Source organism: Dermacentor albipictus, chromosome 10, assembly GCF_038994185.2.
Source record: "Dermacentor albipictus isolate Rhodes 1998 colony chromosome 10, USDA_Dalb.pri_finalv2, whole genome shotgun sequence".
Taxonomy (NCBI): domain Eukaryota; kingdom Metazoa; phylum Arthropoda; class Arachnida; order Ixodida; family Ixodidae; genus Dermacentor; species Dermacentor albipictus.
This window is the reverse complement of record NC_091830.1, coordinates 97352901-97371990: the sequence shown is the minus strand read 5'-3', so window position 1 is coordinate 97371990 and position 19090 is coordinate 97352901. Positions and strand designations below refer to the sequence as shown.

Here is a 19090-nt window from a genome sequence, read left to right as displayed (position 1 = left end):
GCTCAGCTAATCGATCTGACTACACTCCGTCCAGCATTGTCATACTTACCCGCAGCCTGAATGCCCCAGCGCGGTATCGCAATCTGGCCGAATGGCGCACTCCAGACGACAAGCCTATATGCTTCACTGGTGGCCGTATCGGCCATATTTCACGTCACTGCCGGTCTTTGTGGATTTCGACCCCCTGCCCCTACCTCCCAACCTACGGCCCTCAAGCTGCTCTTCGGTTCCCTGGTATAAATCGTCACTTACAGCGCATACGTAGACGGAGGACAAAAAGGACGACGTAGACAAGCGCTGACTTCTAACTGATTTTTACTTTCAGAAACAAACGTATATACCCTGAAGCACCAAGACAAAAGCGCCCTCTACAAGCAGCAACCCGACATGAGAATGCATTCAGAATTTATTACCTAAGATGAACGAGAACGCATGTGCGATCTCAGGAAAACCAGTTCTCTGTCTGTTAGTGCGATTGATGGCTTACTAACGTACTAGCGTACTCAAACCTTGCTTTGGTTCCCCCCGCAAACGCAGCCAGTACATTCTGGCGATACTTCTCTGCCTACCCGCTCTAGCCGCACTCCTTCGCCACGTCGCTGCTTCTCCCGATCGCCCCTTACTCGCCGATCATTGTCCCCTAGCTCCTTCCGGCGCACCCCTCTGGAAAACTAATGGGTGCAACACCTGGTAGTGATGCTGCCAAACCGACCAGACGCGAAAATTCTCTTCTGACCTTGCCCACACATCGGAACCTCATTAAAGTGAACGTGGATGGTGTACTTGTTACGGCTCTGATTGACACTGGCACGCACATATCTGTGATGAATGCTCAGCTTCGGAATCGTCTCAAGAAAGTCCTTACTCCTGCCCCGTCGCCTATGGTCCAAGTCGCGGACGGTGGAACACCTGCCGTTATTGGCATGTGTCCGGCTCACATGAGTGTCGCCGGACATCATACTTCTGTTTTATTTTATGTTCTAGAGCACTTCCCTCACGACCTCATTCTGAGCCTTGACTTTCTGTCTACACATTCCGCTTTGATAGACTGTTCTGGTGGTGTTGTGCAACTCGCTCTACCTGCTCCTATTCACCCGCCCTATAGTGCTCCGATACAGCTATCTTCAACAAAGCATATTCGCCTCCCTAACCGTGCTGTTACCTACATAGGTGTCTCCCCCGTTCCACCTATACCAGACGGTGACTACATCGTATCCCCTAATCCGGATGTCCTGCTCTCGCATAACGTCGCTTTTCGTCACACCGTCATTACCATTTCGGACAACGCGTCCTGCCTTCCACTTGTGAACTTTGGACTTTGTACTCAAGTACTCCCGCGCGGAATATCCCTGGCGCAAGTAACGCCGGCCAGAGACTACAATATTTCGGCTTTAACTTGTAACAGCTCCTCGTGTTCAACTCTTGCTTCGCCCCCTGTTCCTTCAGACTTCAATGCCCTAACAGAAATGATTGCTCCCGACCTTCCACCTCAGTGTGCTAATGAACTACGTTGCCGCCTTGCCTCATACTGGGATATATCCGACCTTGGAGAGCGCCCTCCAGGACAAACATCTGTCGTAAAACATCGAATAAACACTGGTGATGCAAGCGCGATCCATCGGTGACCCTACCGCGTCTCACGTACTGAGCGACAAATCATTCAACATGAACTTGAGAAGATGCTTTCTCGAGACATCATCGAACCTTCCTGCAGCCCATGGGCATCCCCTGTTGCACTAGTTAAAAAGAACGAGAACGGTTGGCGATTTTGCATGGATTATCGACACTTCAACAAGATAACCGAGAAGGACGTCTATCCGCTACCACGCATTGACGATGCGCTGGATTGCCTGCATGGAGCACAATATTTTTCGTCGATCGACCTTCGCTCCGGCTACTGGCAAATTGCCGTCGACGACATGGACCGTGAAAAGACAGCATTTATTACTCGCGATGGCCTGTATCAGTTAAAAGTGATGCCTTTCGGTTTATGTAATGCCCCGGCCACATTTGAACGAATGATAGACGCCCTCCTACAGGGTTTCAAGTGGTCAATCTGCCTCTGTTACCTGGACGACGTGAGTGTTTTTTCTCCGAATTATGCGACACACCTCGAACGCCTATCGACGATCCTATCTGTTTTCCGTCAGGCGGGGCTACAATTAAATTCGTCCAAGTGCCACTTCGGTCATCGCGAAATCTCTGTGCTCAGGCATCTCGTCGATTCTTCTGGTGTATGCCCTGATCCCGATAAAATACGGGCAGCGAAACTTTCCCGTGCCAACATGTGCCAAGGATGTTCGTAGCTTCTTCGGCATTTGCCGCTACTTCCGTCCGTTTGTCCTAAATTTTGCGAACGTTGCGCGCCCTTTCAATCAGCTCCTCAAGGAAGACGCCGCATTCATTTGGGGCCCTGAGCAAGCTGGGGCTTTCACCGAGCTGATTGGGCTGCTTACGTCCCCGCCAATTCTCGCTCACTTTGATGCATCAGCTCCAACAGAAGTCCGTACCGATGCAAGTGGCCACGGTATTGGCGCTACCTTGACACAGAAAGAACAAGGGCGAGAACGTGTTCTCTATCGCCTACGCCAGCCGCCTTCTTTCTTCTGCTGAGCGCAATTATTCCATCACCGAACGCGAGTGTCTGGCTCTTGTTTGGGCAGTGGCTAAATTCCGCCCCTATTTGTACGGCCGTCAATTCACAGTCATCACTGATCACCACGCTCTGTGTTGGCATGCGTCCCTCAAACATCATTCAGGGCGCCTTGGCCGCTGGGCTCTGCGCCTTCAAGAACACAACTATTCAGTTGTATGCAAGACCGGCCGCTTACATCAAGATGCGGACTGCTTGTCGCGCCGTCCTGTCGACCCTCCTGGCGTTCCTGCGGCTGGCATACCTGTCACCGTTCTCTCCCTGGCTGCTTTTCGGGATATTAGAGCCGAATAACGTTGGGACGCCTCCTTACAAGACCTTATTTAACGGCTCACTTCAACGACGCCCGATCCTTCCCTTCGCATGCTTGAACTCCAAGATGATATATTGTACCGCTCTAACATGCGCCCGGATGGCCCTGCCCGGTTCTTCGTTGTGCCTGAGCATCTGCGTCAGACTGTTCTCGCCCAGCTTAATGATTTCCCGACTGCCAGTCACTTTGGCGTGTCATGGAGCTATGACCGCGTTCGTCGGCGCTTCTATTGGCCTGGTCTATACCATGACGTCTGCCGTTAGGTCGCTGCGTGTGACCTTTGCCAACGACGCAAAAAGCCGACCACACTCTCCGCTGGTCGCCTTCAACCACTTGACGTACCATCAGAATCATTCTTCCGTGTAGGTGTTGATCTTGTAGGCCCTTTTCCTACTTCTGATTCTGGAGACAAGTGGATTGCTGTAGCTACAGACTACGCCACCCGATATGCAATCACACGGGCTCTTCCAACAAACTGTGCAACCGATGTCGACGACTTCCTCCCAGAGAACGTCATCCTTCACCACGGCGCACCTCGACAGGTCCTCACCGACCGCGGCCGCTACTTTCTTTCTAAAGTTGTGAACGATATTCTGCACTCGTGTGCGACTAAACACAAACTTGCTACTGCTAACCATCCACAAACAAACGGTCTAACCGAGCGCCTTAATCGCACCCTTACTGACATGCTGTCCATGTATGTCTCCGCTGACCATCGCGACTGGGACGTTGCGCTGCCCTTCGTTATTTTCGTCTATAATTCGTCTCGCCATGATACCGCCGGCTTCTCTCCATTCCTCCTCTTGTTTGGCCGCTACCCTACGCTACCTTTCGACACCATTCTGCCTGCTAGCTTGAATTCCACGTCCGAGTACGCCCGTGAAGCCATACTCAAAGCTCAAGAAGCACGCCATATTGTCCGACGTCGAATTGTGGAGTCGCAGGACGATCAGCGGCGCGTATATGACGCCCGCCATCGGGGCGTCCATTACACAGAGGGCACCCTGGTTCTCCTTTGGTTGACGTCGCAACGCGTTGGCCTCTCGGAGAAGTTACTTTCACGCTAATCTGGCCGTTACCGTGTCTTGCGTAATGTAACGGATGTCACGTACGAAATCGCCCCTCTTGACCGAACCGTCGCTCAGCATCACTCCGAGGTGGTCCATGTCGCGCGTTTTAAGTTGTATCACTTGTCCGCCTCCTAACCAGCACCGAGCCGGTGCTTCCGCCGCCAGGGGTCATGTGACACGCTGACGAAGATGTCAACTTGGTCGAAAGAAGACGACACGCTGGGCTTCGCGCGCTGTCTACCATCTTGTCAGCCGCTACGATTATTGCAAATATCCTGTAAAAATTCTAACCCCGCAACAATATATATATATATATATATATATATATATATATATATATATATATATATATATATATATATATATATATATATATATATATATATATATATATATATATATATATATATATATATATATATACTTATATATATATATATATAAAGAGAGAGAGAACAGAATAATGTGCGGGTGATGAATACCTTCTTCCGGAAGCGGGAGCCCGAATGGGGACACTAGCAATGAAATAGACCTTATGCTCTGCGCTTACCATGGCATCATATCAGATGTGGACGAGCTCGGCAAGGTGCGCTGCAGTGACCATAGGATGGCAACAACTAGAATTAGCGTAGACTTGAGGAGGGAACTTAAGAAACTGGTACATATTGTTACGTAGGAAGACACCGACGAAAAGTTATTTACAAGTATATTTACAAGGCAATACGCCGCAGTTGACCAAGAGGCAACAGCCCGCGCTAGCTTCCAATCGTCGTCTTCGTCTTCTTCCTGCGCGGCTCTTCGTCAGTGGGAATACGACCCCGTAGCATTACCCCCGGCGGCAAAAGCGCCGTCCCGGAGCGACTAAAGGCTGGACTCGGAAGCAGTGTAGTAGCTCTTGAGCCTACTGACGTGCACGACATCACTGGACGCCAGAGTAGATGATGAGGTTGAGCTCACAGGAGCAATTTCATAAGTCACAGGCGTCACCTGGCGAAGCACGCGGTAGGGCCCTGTGTATCGCGAAAGGAGCTTTTCGGAAAGTCCAACGTTACGACAGGGCGACCACAGGAGCACGAGTGCACCAGGCGAAAACTGGACGTCACGGTGGCGGGCGTTGTACTGACGCTGCTGCGTGGTTTGCGAGTCCGTCAGTCGAGCACGGGCAAGCTGGCGTGCATGATCGGCGAGGGCGATGGCGTCGCGCGCATACTCGGTTGTTGAGGTCGCAGCAGGAGGAAGTACCGTATCAAGGGGCAAGGTCGGTTCGCGACCGTAGAGTAGATAAAATGGAGAAAATCCGGCGGTGTCGTGCCGGGAAGAATTGTAAGCAAAGGTGACGTAAGGAAGGGCAACGTCCCAGTCGTGGTGGTCCTTCGAAACGTACTTGGACAGCATGCCGGTAAGGGTACGGTTTAAGCGCTCTGTCAGGCCATTCGTTTGGGGATGGTATGAGGTAGCAGCTTGTGTTGAATAGAGCAGGAACGCACAATGCCGGCGATAACTTTCGAGAGGAAGTTACGACCGCGGTCAGTAAGCAGCTGTCGCGGGGCGCCATGCACTAAGATAATGTCACGCATGAGAAAGTCCGCGACGTCAGTGGCGCAACTGGTAGGTAGAGCCCGCGTGATAGCGTATCGGGTGGCGTAATCAGTTGCGACGGCTACCCATTTGTTCTCAGAGGATGACGTGGGAAAGGGACCGAGGAGGTCTAATCCAACACGAAAAAACGGTTCCACAGGGACGGCGATCGGCTGGAGATGACCGGAAGGTAGCACCTGAGGCGTTTTCCGACGCTGGCAGGGATCACAGGCAGCAACATAGCGTCGGACGGAGCGAGCAAGACCAGGCCAATAGAAGCGGCGGCGGACGCGGTCGTACGTGCGGGTGACGCCAAGATGTCCTGCAGTGGGTGCGTCATGCATCTGAAAGAGCACAGTCTGTCGTAGATGTTGTGGCACGACAAGAAGAAGATCAGGGCCGTCAGGGAGGAAGCTCCTTCGGTACAGAATGCCGCCCTGGAGGACATATCGGCGAACGGATGCGTCGGTAGGTGCAGAGCGCGGACGCTCGATGAGTACTCACAGCGATAGGTCCCGGTACTGCTCATCGGCGATGTTAGCGAAGGCAGACACAGAGAAAATGCCGTCGGCGGTACTACTGTCGGCGTCGTCAGGCCCGTCTACCGGGTAGCGAGACAGGCAGTCAGCGTCCTTGTGTAGTCGGCCAGATTTGTAGGTGACAGAGAACGAATATTCTTGGAGGCGTAAGGCCCAGCGACCAAGTCTTCCTGAAGGGTCTTTCAATGAGCATACCCAACAAAGCGCGTGATGGTCTGTGATAACAGAAAAGGGTCGGCCATATAAGTATGGGCGGAACTTAGCAACCGCCCAAACTAGGGCCAGACACTGACGCTCAGTGATGGAATAGTTGCGCTCCGCGGGCGAGAGGAGCCTGCTGGCGTAAGCGATAACACGGTCGTGGCCACGCTGGCGTTGTGCCAGTATTGCGCCAATTCCGTGACCGCTGGCATCAGTACGGACTTCGGTAGGCGCAGAAGGATCGAAGTGGGCCAGAACGGGGGGCGTTGTGAGAAGATCGATGAGAAGCGAGAATGCAGAGGCCTCGTTATCGCCCCACTGGAAAGGGGCGTCTTTTTTCAAAAGCTCGGTTAGTGGTCGTGCTATGGCCGCGAAATTTTGGACGAAACGGCGGAAGTACGAGCAAAGGCCGATGAAGCTGCGCACATCCTTGACACACTTCGGAACAGGGAAGTGCGTAACAGCATGGATCTTGCCTGGGTCCGGTTGCACTCCGTTCGCGTCAACGAGATGTCCAAGGACGGTAATCTGTCGACGGCCGAATTGGCACTTCGATGCGTTGAGTTGTAGACCGGCTCGGCGAAAAACGTCCAGGACTAGTGAGAGGCGCTCGAGGTGCGTAGCGAATGTTGGGGAGAATACTATAACGTCGTCTAAGTAGCACAGGCACGTGGACCATTTGAAACCGTGAAGAAGGGAGTCCATCATGCGTTCAAAAGTGGCAGGAGCGTTACATAGGCCGAACGGCATCACCTTGAATTGATAAAGACCGTCGGGTGTTACAAAGGCAGTCTTCTCGCGGTCGAGATCGTCCACGGCAATCTGCCAATAGCCGGAGCGAAGATCAATAGAGGAGAAATAGCGAGCACCGTGGAGGCAGTCAAGGGCGTCATCAATCCGAGGTAGGGGATACACGTCCTTTTTGGTAACCCTGTTAACGTGCCGATAATCCACGCAAAAGCGCCATGAGCCATCCTTCTTTTTTACCAGCACAACCGGTGACGCCCATGGACCACATGACGGTTCAATAATGTTCTTGGCAACCATTTTGCGAACTTCGGTGTGAATCACTTGACGCTCAGCCGGTGATACTCGATACGGGCGGCGATGAATAGGAGGGGCATCTCCGGTATTAATGCGATGTTTAACAGCTGTTGTTTGGGCCAAAGGACGATCGTTAAAGTCAAAAATATCTTGGTAGGAAATGAGAACGCGGTAGAGCGCACGAGCGTGCTCGGACGGCATGTCGGGTGCAATCATTTTCTGTAAGTTGGCGATGGTACAAGTCGCCGACTGCGATGGTAGAGGAGGATCGGTTGAATTGTCGTCTATTGAAATCGATGCTACAGAGTGATCCTCGAATGAGCAAAGTTGGGCCAGAGACATCCCGCGTGGCAGCACTTGTGTCGTCAAGGCAAAATTGACCACTGGCAGGCAGACGCAATTCGCCGTAATAGATAAAATAGTATGAGGTAGTGTGATCCCGTGCGTAAGGAGGACGTCTTGCATAGGAGCCGCGATGTAGTGACCGTCGGGCACTTGCGGGGATGACACGAAGTCAACGTAAGTCAGTGCCGAAGGTGGTAAGCGAACGAAGTCGACGGAACTGAGGCGAGGAAGGTGTTCTTCAGCGGGATCCAGAACAGGCAGGTCGAGGCGGAGAGTACTGGCGGAGCAATCGATGAGAGCAGAATGTGCGGAGAGGAAGTCGAGGCCGAGGATGATGTCGTGGGGACAATGAGCGATGACTGTGAATAGCACGGTAGTGGAGCGATCGGCGAAGGAGACGCGGGCGGCACACATACCAATTACGGGGGCTGTTCCGCCATCGGCGACACGGACAACAGGCGTCGTGGCGGGCGTGACTATTTTCCTCAGCCGGTTACGAAGATCCGCGCTCATTACCGACAAATGCGCCCCAGTGTCTATGAGAGCTGATACAGGAACACCGTCGACTTGCACGTCAAGAAGGTTCAGATGGGTGGGCAACGTCAGGAGAGGATTTGGCGGCGGAGGGAGCAATGCAGCGTCACCTCGAGGCGCTACATCGTCTTGTTTTCCGGCTGGGAGCGGCGTCCGAAGGGAGTCGGCGAATATGAACGACTGGGCTGGGGAGAGCGAGATTGGCGTCGTTGGGGCGAAGGCGAACGAGAATAGGGTCGGCTCGGCGCAGGAGAATCGGTGGCGGCATTATCTGAGCGGGCAACATAGGGACGAGAAAGGCCACCTGGGGGGCGAGAGTAGGCAGAATATGTAGACTGGTTCAGAGAACTCCAGCGACTGCGGCAGTGCCGAGAAATGTGCCCAATTCGATGGCAGTGAAAACAAATTGGCTTGTCGTCTGCAGTGCGCCATTCAGAGGGGTTGCGGAAACGTGGAGGGTAAGAAGGTGCGGGACGGGGTGGAATCGAAGATGCCGGGTGGGGATCAGGGCGATGGGCCGAGCAGATGGTGTGAATACCCATGTTGGCGAACTCCTGGCGGACAACTGCCTGGATCAGGGAAACAGTGACTGCAGGTGCATTGGAGGGGCTGGAGTCGAACGCAGCCGGATAGGCGGCCTCTATCTCACGCCGGACAATCCTGGTAACATCGCCAGTGTTGTTGGGACGAGGAGCGTCGGCACAGGAAGATGTCGCTGGGGTGTTGGGCAGACGGGCAAACTGTTGGTCGATACGTCGGCTTTTAGCGAATTCCAGGCGGCGGCACTCTTTTATAACTGCATCCACGGTGGCGACGTTGTTAAACACGAGCAAGTTGAAGGCGTCATCGGCAATGCCTTTGAGGATGTGGGAGACCTTGTCGGACTCAGTCATGTGTGCGTCAACTTTGCGGCATAGAGCCAAGACGTCCTGAATGTACGTGACGTAGGGCTCCGTTGACGTCTGCACACGACCGGAAAGCGCCTTCTGCGCGGCAAGTTGGTGACCGTAGGGGTTGCCGAACAAGTCTCGAAGCTTTTGCTTAAGCGAATCCCAACTGGTCAGCTCATCTTCGTGCGTCCGATACCAAACTCGAGGTGTGCCACCGAGGTAAAAGACGACGTTGGCGAGCATGATAGTTGGGTCCCACCGGTTATTGCGGCTGACGTGTTCGTAAAGGCTGATCCAGTCCTCGACGTCTTCCCCATCTTTTGCCGAGAATACGCCAGGATCACGGGGAGCGGAGAGGGTGATGTAGGTCGTCGAAGTGGCAGCAGGTGTCGGAGCTGGTGGAGTCGGGTAGGCGTCGCCGGGAGCCATGAAGGTAGGCTCGACGGACCGTCCACTGCGAAGCTCTGTGACGAGGTACAGGGAACGTCCACCTCCACCAAATATGTTACGTAGGAAGACACCGACGAAAAGCTATTTACAAGTATATTTACAAGGCAATACGCCGCACTTGACCAAGAGGCAACAGCCCGCGCTAGCTTCCAATCGTCGTCTTCGTCTTCTTCCTGCGCGGCTCTTCGTCAGTGGGAATACGACCCCGTAGCAATATGAAGCCGATCAATGAGTTAGCGGTAAGATGGAAAATGAAGGAAATACGGATCAAGCTACAGAGCAGGTATTCGGTTTTAACTCAGGAAAGGACTTTAGAGTGTTGAAGCAATGAGCGGCAATCTTATGTGCATCATTAAGGAGGGTGCAATAGAAGTAGGTGGTAACTCTATTAGACAGGATACCGGTAAGCTATCGCAGGAGACGAAAGATCTGATCAAGAAACGTCAATGCATGAAAGCCTGTAACCCTACAGCTAGAATAGAACTGGCCGAAATTTCCAAGTTAATCAACAAGAGTAAGACAGCTGACATAAGTAAGTATAATATGGATAGAATTGAACATGTTCTCAGGAATGGAGGAAGCCTAAAACCAGTGAAGAAGAAACTATGCGTTAAGAGACAAATTCGGCAATATCATTACTAGTATGAATGAGATAGCTCAAGTGACTGAGGAGTTCAATTGAGATTTATACAGTACCAGCGGCACCACGACGATAATGAAAGAGAGAATAGTCTAGAAGAATTTCAAATACCAGAAGTAATGCCGGAAGAACTAAAGAAAGCGTTGGGAGCTATGGAAAGCGGTAATGGAGCTGGGGAGGATCAGGTAACAGCAGATTTGTTGATGAATGGTGGGCAGATTGTTCTAGAAGAGCTGGCCGCCCTGTATACGCATTGCCTGATGACGTCGAGCGTACTGGAATCTTTGAAGAACGCTAAATTAATCCTAATCCACAAGAAAGGGGACGCCAAACACATGAAAAATTACAGACTGATCAACTTACTGTCCGTTGCCTACAAAGTATTTACTAAGGTAATCACAAATACAGTCAGGAACACCTTACACTTCTGTCAACCAAATGACAAGGCAGGATTCCGTAAAGGCTACTCAACAATAGACCATATTCACACTATCAATCAGGTGATAGAAAAACGTGCGGAATATAACCAACACCTATATATAGCTTCATTGATTGCGTGAAAGCGTTTCATTCAGTGGAAACCTTAGCAGTCATGGAGGCATTATGAAATAGAAATGAGGGTGGAGACGAGCCGCGTGTAAAAATACTAAAAGCATCTATGGCGGCTCCACAGCCACAGTAGTCCTCCATAAAGAAAGCAACAAAATCCCAATAAAGAAAGGCGTCAGGGAGAGAGATGCGATCTCTCCAGTGCTATTCACAGTGTGTTTACTGGAGATATTCACAGACCTGGATATGGAAGAATTGGGGAAGAAGGTTAACGGAGAATACTTTAGTAACTTGCGATTCACTAATGATATTGCCTTGCTTAGCACTCAGGGGACTCAGGGGACCAATTACAATGCATGCTCACTGACCTAGAGAGGCAAAGCAGAAGGGTGGGTCTAAAAATTATCCTGAAGAAAGCTAAAGTAATGTTTAACAGTCTCCGATGAGAAGAGCACTTTACGATAGGTAGCGAGGCACAGGAAGCGCTAAGGGAATACATCTACTTAGGGCAGGTAGTGACCGCGGATCCGGATCATGAGACTGAAATGATCAGGAGAATAACCATGGGCGGGGCAGCATTTGGCAGGTATTCTCAGATCATGAACAGCAGGTTGCCATTATCCCTCAAGAGAAAAGTGCATAACAGCTATGTCTTACCAGTACTCACGTGCGGGGCAGAAACCTAGAGGCTTACGAAAAGGGCTCTACTGAAACTGAGGACGATGCAACCAGCTATGGAAAGTAGAATGATAGGTGTAACATTAAGGATAAGCAAAGAGCAGATTGTGTGAGGGAACAAACGCGAGTTAATGGCATCTTAGTTGAAATCAAGAAAAATAAATGGGCATGGGCTGGACTAGTAATGAGGAGGGAAGATAACCGATGGCCATTAAGGGTTACGGACTGGATTCGAAGAGAGAGGAAGCGTAGCAGGGGGCGGCAGAAAGGTAGGTGGGTGCATCAGATAGAGAAGTTTGCAGGGACAACATGGCCACAATTAGTGCATGACTGGGGTAGTTGGAGAAGTTTGGCAGAAGGCTGATGATATATGTATATATATATATATATATATATATATATATATATATATATATATATATATATATATATATATATATATATATATATATATATATATATATATATGTCCTAAGCCCTATTAACGTACTTCGTCGTTTTCCTTTGTACATTGCTATTATAATCTTCCCTGTTCTACCTCGCGCATGAGCTGGGGCGGTACCTTTTTCGGAGTAAAAGGCGTTGGACAGCTTGGTCGGTCTGAGTCTGATAAAGTGGTGGAGGTGTGCGGGGTAACAACATGTAGATCGAAGAATGGGGAGGCTGAGAATCGCTGTTGTCATGTTGAAGACGAAGAGGCTGCAGCTCGTCTATTCGCGCACATGTGAAAGTGATGTCTCGGACAGAACTCTGATTTTGCACAATTAGGGCGCTGAACGCGACATACCCAGTGCCTTTTAATATGTGTCGAACGGGATCAGTTTCCATCATGCTAGTGTTCGTATCGCGGCACAGAACCAAGACGCACAAGACGAGATGGAAGACACTTGTGGAAGTTGGAGGCGCGTGCCCAGCCTGTTTGGTGACTTTTACATGGCCAGAGGAGCAAGCGAAGATTTTCCGCAGGTTGGAGGTAAACGTAGACCAATCCGCGATGTCGGATTCGGGGTTGAAATACCCCGTCTTTGCAACACCGGTCAAGTATAATGCGACGTGCTTCAATTTCTCGGTGTCGTTCCACTTATTGCAAGAACTCACGCGGTCGTAGTGGTCGATCAAATCACCGACGTCATCAACGCTGAGTCTCACAAAGATGGCTCTTCGCGTTGAGGGCTCGTCACAGTCCAAGAGGGCGCCGCAAGCGTAGTCGTTTTTGTGGTAAGGTTAGAGACACCGGAAGAGCCGGGGTTGGAAGTGTCCATCGTTGTAGGGGTAGCGGTGCGCAGGCCATGACCGGAACGTAGCTCCACGGAGGACGGGAATGCGAGAGGGATTCGGGATCTTGATGTACCTCCACCAGTTTTGCTTCCCGAGTTGCACATTGCCATGAACTCGCCCGGCAAGGCACAGAAGCTACCCCAGCTAAGCGCAAACGTCAATGCGACAACAGACACTGTGACATACGTTTTCCCACTGGAGACCAATTCATGCTTTGGACTCCAGTCCGCACTCCAGGATTTTGTGAGAAGTTTCTTCAACGCTAGATGGGCCTATACACCATTGTGTAGAAAACATCTGCAGTGAACTATCTGTCCACCCAGTACTCCATCACTCACTGGCACCGCCCCAATGGCAAAATTGTTCATGTCTCGCTGATGAAGCCCTTCACTACCCGGTTACCTAAACTATAATCGGCTGGCCGCTTCCATGACGGGGCGAAGTTAGTGTAAGCACTATTAGCGCGCTTCGTCATTTTCATTTGTACATAGCCATCTTCATCTTCCCTGTTCTTCTACTTCTTCGCGCATGAGGCCGGGCGTTGCCTTATTTGGAATGAAAAGCGCTGGTCAGCTTGGTCACTCGCGGTCTTATAATATATATATACATATATATATATATATATATATATATATATATATATATATATATATATATATATATATATATATATATATATGGCCTTCTGGCAGACCGCTTCAACAGTTTGGAATGGATTTGTGGGCACCTTTTCCGACGTCAACGTCCGACAACATGTGGATGTGCGTCGCCACCGACTACGTTACCCGCTACGCGGAAACAAAAGCCCTGCCCAGAGGTAGTGCAGCGGAAGGAGCCAAATTTTCCCTAGGGAAGATCCTGCTGCGACATGGTGCGCTTGCATTCCTCATTACTGACAGAGGAAAAGCTTTTACACCTGAGCTTACTCAAGCCATCCGGCACTATAGCCAGACAAGTCATCGCAGCACAGCTGCCTGCTATCCACAGATGAATGGTCTTACGGAGCGGCTGGATAAGACCCTCGCCGGCATGCAGAAAGTTGACGACGACACTCGACGCCATGCTGCCCTACATCGCTGATGAAAAGAATATCTATGTCGCCGATTATCTCCAGCCCGCCGCAGAAGCCTGGCAGACAACGCGGCTGCGCATCAAGAACCAGCAGAGGACCGACAGCCGGCACTGCCATCTCCGGTGACGCGACGTCGAATACCAGCCCGGCGACGGTGTCTGGGTCTGGACTCTAATACCACGTCGAGCACTTAGCGAGAAGCTGTTACGCTGCCTTTTCGAACCCTACAAGATCTTCCGACGTATTTGTGCACTGGACTATGAGGTCGTGCAAGAAAGCTTGTTGGAATCATAGCGGTGCCACGCCCGATCTGAAGTGCGCTCCGTGGTGCGTCTTAAGCGATTTTACGGTTTACGGTTTTATGATCATTACTACGGTTGCTTTTGTTGTTCGTTTTTCTCTGTGTTTGCAGCCTATGGGCGATGCCTTTTAGGAGGGTGTATTGACACGTGTACTTGATTATCATTCATTGGGGAACCGCGTTTCACCGTCTTACATATGTTATCGCTCAGCGCAGGATGAGCTAGCACACATCGGAAGTTTCTGGAATGATGTCGATCGTGCTATCGGCTGTCTGTTGTCAATGAACCTTTTGTAATCTGACTTGCATATATTCACGACGCAAACTGTGTAGTACTTTATGAAAGACAGGCGTAAACCAGCGATTTCTCCGGAACCTTCGATGACTCACGCAAAACGACCACGTGCTTGACCCGTTGCTTAGATTTCGCTGATCGCCGACCTGTGTTTGGCGAAATATAGCTGCGGTTTCAGTGTGATTGTGTCGGCACAAGTTCGCCCACTAAAAAGTTAGTTTTGACATTCACAGATGTGGCACTGTGTTATTCACCGTTATTACTACGTGACGTTTCGGCCGGACCCCGGCCGAAACGGCAATAAACCGCTACATACGCGTGTCTACTTCACTGAGAATATTTACCCGGACCCAGAACTGCTTTCGTTTTGATATATATATATATATATATATATATATATATTATATATATATATATATATATATATATATATATATATATATATATATATATATATGTGTGTGTGTGTGTGTGTTACGGATGAGAGAGATTTATTACAAGATCATTGGGGTGGCGTAGAGACGTAGTCAGGGAACCACTTATGTGGCATTTCTTGATTCGGGAACACTATGATGGTAGTGCTTCAGGCGGCCCACATGAACCACTTGAGTTTTCCGCGACCAGCGATTATCGACGGTCAGCTTAGAATTAAGTAGTTGACGTAACTTAATCGGCTGACTATCACGAATGGACCACTGTACGTTCAAATGAACTCGCGATACAAGCCTTCCTCCCGTAGAGGTGTCGATAGTAAAACATGATCGCCAGGAGCGAAAGTGACATGTATATGCCGGGCGTCACATAGTGCCTTGGTTGAAACTTACGAAGAGAGCCTTCCTAAGCGAGCTAACCGATGCGCTTCTTCGGCACGACACAAGGACTGCAGAATCGGTGTGTCTTTTTTTAGTGTGAATGGCAAAATTGTGTCTAAGAACGTTTGGGGACTGCGGGCGTACAACAGATAGAAAGGCGCATGCCCGGTTACTTCGCGCATGGCTGTATGGTATGCGTGCGTGACCAAGGGCACTAGGGCATCCCAATTGTTGTGATCAGCTGAGACGTACAGTGAGAACGTCTTGCGAAGCGTACGATTCATGCGTTCGGTGAGGCCATTTGTTTGTGGGTGGTATGGCGTTGAATGGCGATGAGTAAAACCACAAAGGCACAGCAGTTATTCAACAACATCGGCGGTAAATTTCCTTCCAGGTCATTTATAAGAACAGTGGAGCCCCGTGACGCAGGATGACAGAATGAAGCAGAAAACAGGACACATCATCGGCGGTAGCACAGGTAAGCGCCGGAATCTTAGTATAGCGCGTCGAGTAGTCGGCGCAAGCAATAAGCCAGTGACGGCTGGTAGAGCTCTTGTGAAAGAGGCCGAGCGAATTGATACCAACTTCTTCAAATACTAAAATAGGTGGGTTCACTGGTTGCAAGAAGCATACAGGAGGCGTCGCCGGCTTCTTATGACGTTTGTCAACATAGGCAACATGCAATGTACTGTCTTGTGCTCTTCGACAGCTTCGGCCAATAAAAACGCTGGTGTAATCGATGAAGCGTGCTAGCAAAGCCAACGTGGCCCGATGACACCGACCGCTCTTGTATTGACAGAAAAGGTATGCTCTTGAAGGCGTAACGCCCAGCGTGCCAGCCGTCCACAAGGATCTCGCAGTCTAACAAGCCAACGAAGATAATGATGACCCGTCACTATCTTGAAATGGCGACCGTACAGATATCGCCTAAACTTCTGGGTGGCGAAGACTACTGCCACCAGACATTCCAATTCAGTGACAGTAATTTCGCTCTGCTTTCGTTACAGTTCGGCTTGCGTACCCAACGACGTGCTGGCGCCCATGATGAAGTGGAACGAGGACGGCGCTGACATCCTCACTGCTAGCGTCAGTGTGGAGCTCAGTCGGCCTCGGGATCGAGCTGGTACAAGAGAGGTCCAGAGGTTAGTAGATACTTCAGCTCACGGAACACGTCCTCGCACCCTGTATACGTAGAAATTGTCGTTGTGAAGCAGGCACGTGAGTGGATCCGCGAGCTGGGCGAAGTTAAAAAACCGGCTGCAGTACGACCACAGGCCCAGGAAACTACAGAGGCCTTTCGTTGTCTTGAGTTGGCTAAAATAGCGCACTGCAGCAGTCTTTTCAGGGTCAGGTCGAATGCCATCTTTCTCTGCGAGAAGACCGGGCACGAGGGTCTGGTGCTCACCGAAGTGGCACTTCTTTGTGTTTAAAGCCAATCCGGCGTTTTGTATACGGTCCAGTACGACGCTAAGTCACTGATTGCGCTGCTCAAGTGGTTTGCTAAAAATGATTACATCATCGTGGTAACGCATGCAGGTCTCCCATTTAAATCCGCACAGCAATGCGTCCAGAAACGTCTCAAAAGTTTGTGGCGCGTTGCATAAACCGAAAGGCATGGCATTAAACTCGAAGAGACCGTCTGGCGTCACAAAGGCAGTTTTCTCTTTCTCTGTCGGGTGCATCGGTATTTGCGAGTATCCCGATCGTAAGTCAACGGTGGAAAAGCTGGGGGCTGCATAAAAACAATCAGCAGCATCGTCAATTCGTGCCAGAGGGTGCACGTCCTTCCTTCGGCTGCGTTAAGTCTTCCATAATCAATACAGAATCTCCAAGAATCGCCCCCTTTTCTTAACTAGTGTCACTGGAGCGGCCCAGAGATTGCAACGCTCCAGAACAATACCTCTCTGCAGCATTTCTTGAACTGCTTATCGGTTACTTTTCGTTCCGGGTGGGAGACGCGGTACAGCTTTTGGCGAATAGGCGTCGCTTGGCCGGTGCTCATGCGATGTAGCGGCCGCGAGTCAGAAAGCGAAATTGGATGCTCATTGGATGCAAATGGAAAACTTGCGCATTGCGGGCGAGCACCTTTTGCAATTCTTTCCGTTGTGAAGAGGATTGCGACTTGTTCGTCATACGGTAGAATTCCATGGTGTAGTCGCAATTTGCAACCCTGGCATCGGCGGAAGCGTCAACGGCGTCTATACTGACGGTCGCTCCTTAGTCAAAGGTGGCCTGCTGGAGTCCCCTCGGCAGTAAAACTTGCTCCTAATACGCGTTCACCGTCCACACGTGAGCACGACCATCTACACATACGATAATGGATCGAGGAATCAATACATTTATCTTCGCCATAGCATGGTAGTACAGCTCAATTAAACAATGACAGCGATGCGGAGGGCAATGCGTGGAAGTCACCGGAACAAATGCCGCAGTCTGAGCCGGTAAAACGACATTGTGAGGCACAGAAAAACTCTGCTTGTTGACGCCAGAGATTGCTCGTGTGGCTCTTATCCCGTGACTTCGAAGAGAAATTTAAGCAGCCCCACAATGTAACATTACACCACACACATAAAAAAGTGAATCCCAAGGATGATGTTTCGAGTGGTGTGTTCAAAAGTAACAAATTCATTTGGAAAATCTTGTCCACCCACACTCACTGTACCAGAGCAAATTCCATCGTGCCGCTGCACTTAACCCCCCACTCCACGAGAAGGTCTCTTTGTCTGACGCGAACATTACTTTGTGTCCTAGGCGATTCTCAAACAAAACACTGATTACAGAAACTGTAGTGCGGTATCGACTAAGGCATCAGTATTTAAACCATCAACACAGATACACACTTTGTCTTTGTGCATGGCGACAGGCGGAGGACTATTTGACCGTCCCGCGAGCTCACATTCATCGGTCGCACTAGCTAGTTTCCCAGCTGGGATGGTGGTGAAAGTGAATGACGAGGAGGTGATGGCAAGGGACGATAGCCGCTCTGACGAGGAGTAAGATTGCGATGGGAAGCTGGGGACTCACGCCGGGATGCACGTTCCCGCGGTTGCCGTCGAAGAGGCAGGCGTTCTGCCACAGTGCACTATGTTGGGCTCCAGAGTGATAGTCGGGTATGCCTGAAACTTGCTCCTGCCGTCGGCGACAATACCTGGCTATGTGTTCACCAATACCGCAGCTAAAGCAACTAGGTGGCTCGTGGTACACAGCATAGGCATAACAATTGACACTGATTTAGCTTGGCTATGCCAGGATATACATAGCGAAATTTAAGGCATAGCATGGTTAGCCTTCGTTAATCTTGCTTGCAAGTACAGGTCAGTCTGGTTGTCTAGCTATGTTGCGGCGTTTAGCCAGTCATTCGGCGCGCGGTTGGTCTGCTTCCTGAGTGCTTCGTCTCCACTTCATCTCGTTTCGATGTCGATTCCAAACCTTCTCCTGCTTATCAGAATTGTCGCCGTCCATACTGCCGCCTCAACTGCAGTTGCGGCGCACGAGCTCTCCTTTTCAATCATCCGACATGTTATCAGGCATGCGACGCAGCTGGTGAGCGGAGGGTAGCGCAACGACGTGGAACGTGGTGTGACGTCATACCAAACGGGGGAGCGGACTGGCGCGGCGCTGCGCAGCTGCGGAAAGCCTGTGACTAGTGGCGCATGTGCAGTAGTGACTAGCGAGCGAGAGAGAGAGAAAGAGAGGTAAATATCCGCGGCGACAGACGCGTTGTGACGTCATGTACCTCCTCGGAGCACCGCCCTGGTCAAATCGCAAGTTCGCGGCCAGTAATGCTTTCGCTTTAAAATGGGACTACGGCTGGCTATAACGGGGAGCCAGGCGTTTGGGTGGTGTGG

At 50.7% G+C, this 19090-nt stretch overlaps 1 protein-coding gene across 6 annotated transcripts in view; it reads left to right on the top strand.

Moving 5' to 3' along the window:
- Nucleotides 1–19090, top strand: part of LOC135897288 (probable cytochrome P450 12a5, mitochondrial) — a 189120-nt gene that overhangs the window by 24854 nt on the left and 145176 nt on the right. For 5 of the 6 annotated variants that reach the window (XM_070526523.1, XM_065425892.1, XM_065425891.1 and 2 more), the window contains 2 exons: nucleotides 15637–15720; nucleotides 16250–16384. The exons of the other annotated variant lie outside the window; for it this stretch is intronic. In XM_070526523.1, coding sequence (XP_070382624.1) covers nucleotides 16284–16384 — 101 coding nt within the window. In that variant the 5' untranslated portion in view covers nucleotides 15637–15720; nucleotides 16250–16283. The remainder of the gene's footprint in view (nucleotides 1–15636; nucleotides 15721–16249; nucleotides 16385–19090) is intronic. 6 annotated transcript variants of the gene reach the window in all.